The sequence below is a fragment of the Elephantulus edwardii genome, unplaced genomic scaffold (genome assembly GCF_000299155.1).
Source record: "Elephantulus edwardii isolate Elephantulus edwardi_28Jun2011 unplaced genomic scaffold, EleEdw1.0 scaffold00161, whole genome shotgun sequence".
NCBI classification, from domain to species: domain Eukaryota; kingdom Metazoa; phylum Chordata; class Mammalia; order Macroscelidea; family Macroscelididae; genus Elephantulus; species Elephantulus edwardii.
In genome coordinates this window covers 2,304,829-2,307,606 of record NW_006399911.1, presented here as the reverse complement: position 1 = coordinate 2,307,606, position 2,778 = coordinate 2,304,829, and the positions used below count along the sequence as shown (strand labels likewise).

General features: G+C 50.4%; 1 protein-coding gene across 1 annotated transcript in view; it reads right to left on the bottom strand.

The window, feature by feature from the left end:
• Positions 1 to 1,582: 1,582 nt before the first annotated feature.
• Positions 1,583 to 2,778, bottom strand: part of ABCF2 (ATP-binding cassette, sub-family F (GCN20), member 2) — a 17,413-nt gene continuing 16,217 nt past the window's right edge. Inside the window, exons 11-13 of the mRNA XM_006895190.1 lie at positions 2,686 to 2,772; positions 1,882 to 2,085; positions 1,583 to 1,720 (exon numbers count right to left, since the gene is read on the bottom strand). Coding sequence (XP_006895252.1) covers positions 1,583 to 1,720; positions 1,882 to 2,085; positions 2,686 to 2,772 — 429 coding nt within the window. The remainder of the gene's footprint in view (positions 1,721 to 1,881; positions 2,086 to 2,685; positions 2,773 to 2,778) is intronic.

Sequence of the window (2,778 nt, the reverse complement as noted above, 5' to 3'; positions counted from 1 at the left end):
TAGTACTGAAAGTTATGAGTACGGTACTTGTGAGGTTTGGGAGGTAGAGGAGGGTTGTTGACCAACAGCACAAAGGGTTGACAATGTCCCAATGAAAAAAGAATTGCACGGGCTGTGAAGGACCCAGGCTTGGAAGTAAAGTTCTGTGAAAATTAAAGTTGGGAACAAAATAATAAAATCTTTTCTGTTCCACAAGGAATGGTGGTTCACAAACCTTAGGAGAAAGTACAGACCCACGGCCATCTCTACAGTTCTCCTGCCAAACAAATGAAGCCTGAAAGCCTGAGGCCCGTGGATGAACCCTGATGATCAGGAGAGCTTTAGCTTGCTTTGTATACCTATTCAAGGACAGCAGTCCTAGATGCAACTCTCTGTGCCAGCGCCGTGGTGGCCATGGCTGACGTGAACTGCAGGATATAATTTAGACCTGCTGATCCAACACCAAGGCCCCAGAGCCCATGTTCTAACACTACCTCCAAGTGAAGCTGATCAGATTGATGTGTCTAAACCACTGCCCTGAAATGATGCTTCAAACCAGCAGCCAGGAAAAGCTGAAGACAGTCTCTCCCTAGATACCCATCCTCTTGCTCTCTTAAAAGAGCCCTGGTAGCTCAGTGACCACATGATGGACTGCCTACCAACCCAAAGGGCAGCAGGCTGAATCCACCTGCTGCTTCGAGAGAGAAAATGTACAATCTTGTAAAGGTTTCCAGCCCTGGAATCTTGAAGGGCTGCTGAGTTGGAGCTGGTCTCATGGCAGTAAGCTGGACTGGGATGGTTCATCTCCTAGGGAGCTCTGATGACCAAGTGGGTAAGGATTTGTGCCGACAACCTGAAAAAACAGGGTCTGCAACCAGTAGCTGCTCCGCAGAAGAAAGATGTGCAATCTCCTCCCACGTAATTTACTGCCTCTGAAAGCCTGCTGGAGCATCAACTGGGTCAATTTTCACTCGATGGCACCTCCCACTGCCTTTCCTGCAGCAGCTCAGGCTGAGGGGCAAGTGTACTGAGTGAAATATCCCTGAGATCTGAGAAGGAAGGTAGGTACCATGGCTTGCTTTATTGGACACTTTGTTGATGACACCAAGGTCTAGAAGTTACAATGTTAAATAATTATTTAAAAACTGACCAGGACTCAAACCCTGGTCCAGAGCTCCAAACCAGAAGCAGAAAGGATGGTGTGGTGGGGCTGGGGGTTTTCCTCCAACTTCACCCAAACCCAGAAAATGAGCGTCCTAAACGCCTTCACAGGCCAAATCCAGGGCTTGGGCCCCAGGGCTAATCCTCAGGTGACTCTGGCTGTGTCACTATCCAGGTAAGGTGACCAACCAGAGCTGGAAGGGAAGAGCCAGCCAAGTCCAGACACGGACAAAAGTAACTGGGAGGAGGATGAGAAACGGACAGGTACTGTCCAGCTGTAGAGAAGAGCGCAGCTAAGGCAGGCTGAGGGCGGGGCAGGGGCTGGGAAGCAGTATTGCAGCAAATCAGGAGTGCAGCCCTGGAGTCCCATCCTGAGTGGCCGGTCAGGGTAGCCGCTGTTAAGTCCCCAGTGGAACTCCTGACCCGAGCCTGAGCAGAGTGCTCACACATTGTGGGTCCTCTTAGTGAGCTGGGGCTCCTCATCTACCAACTTGGACTTGAGGTGCTCCTTGTAGGCCAGTATGTCTCCAGGCCACTTGGTGATTGTCTGCTTCTCACAGACCCAAATTTCCTGTGCCACCTGGAAGAAAAAGCAGAGACTCAATTCTGACAAGGCCACCCTCTCCAACCTTACCTGAAAGACAGTTCTGAGGGGACTCAGGAAGGATCCCTCCACTTGCCATGTGTCCCACTGCCTCTCCTGGGAGCTCTCTGGGGGTTGTACCCAGCCTGGCCCCTCACCTGTTGAATGAGTCTGAAATCATGGCTGACCAGCATCATGCCACCTTCAAATTCATTGATGGCATCAGCCAGCGCATCAATGGTTTCAATGTCCAGGTGATTGGTGGGTTCATCCAGGAAGAGCAGGTGTGGGTTCTGCCAGGCCAGCCAGGCCAAACACACACGGCACTTCTGCCCATCAGACAGGTTCCGGATTGGGCTCACCTGTGGGGATCCATGACAAATGCACAATCATATCACAGTCCCCTCAGCCATGGCTCTTCTGTTAGCACCATTGTTTCACAAAGAGCGAGGTGCAGAAAGGCCAAGACCACTCAGCAAGCTGGGGGCAGAGTCACTTCATTTCTCTTCAGTCTTTGCCACCACCAAGAACATAGCTCTGTCCCAGTACACACAGATCTTAACAATGGAGCAACCCAGTGGCTCTGCTATTCCTGACCAGAATTTCAGAACTGTCAAAGCTTCATTTCCTGCTCTCCTGGAAGCAAACTTCCTAAACCCCACCAGCAGCAAGGTGCGTTCCTCGCCTCTCCTGTGTAAGATCATCGCAGCACTGCAAGGCATGGCCATCTACATTAGCCTTGGACTCAGAGGCTTCTTGAGCCCGGAAAAGTTAGAATAATGGCTATGTCTTCCTTCCAACCTCTACAATAACAAGTGAAAGCAGTATTCCTTAGGTGCTGAAGTCAAAGGGAGGAAGTTTTGGGGGAATGCCAAGCCTAGATTACCAAGACCATATCTCATGGCCTATCACACCAAGAATTCCAACTGAGTGAGCTTTTGCCCCACATCCTGTTCACTGACCTGCTGTTTTCCAGTAAGACCGTATCGCCCAATGATCTTCCTCATTTCTTCCTTCTCTTTGATTTCTGGGTAGCACTTCATCATGTACTCCAG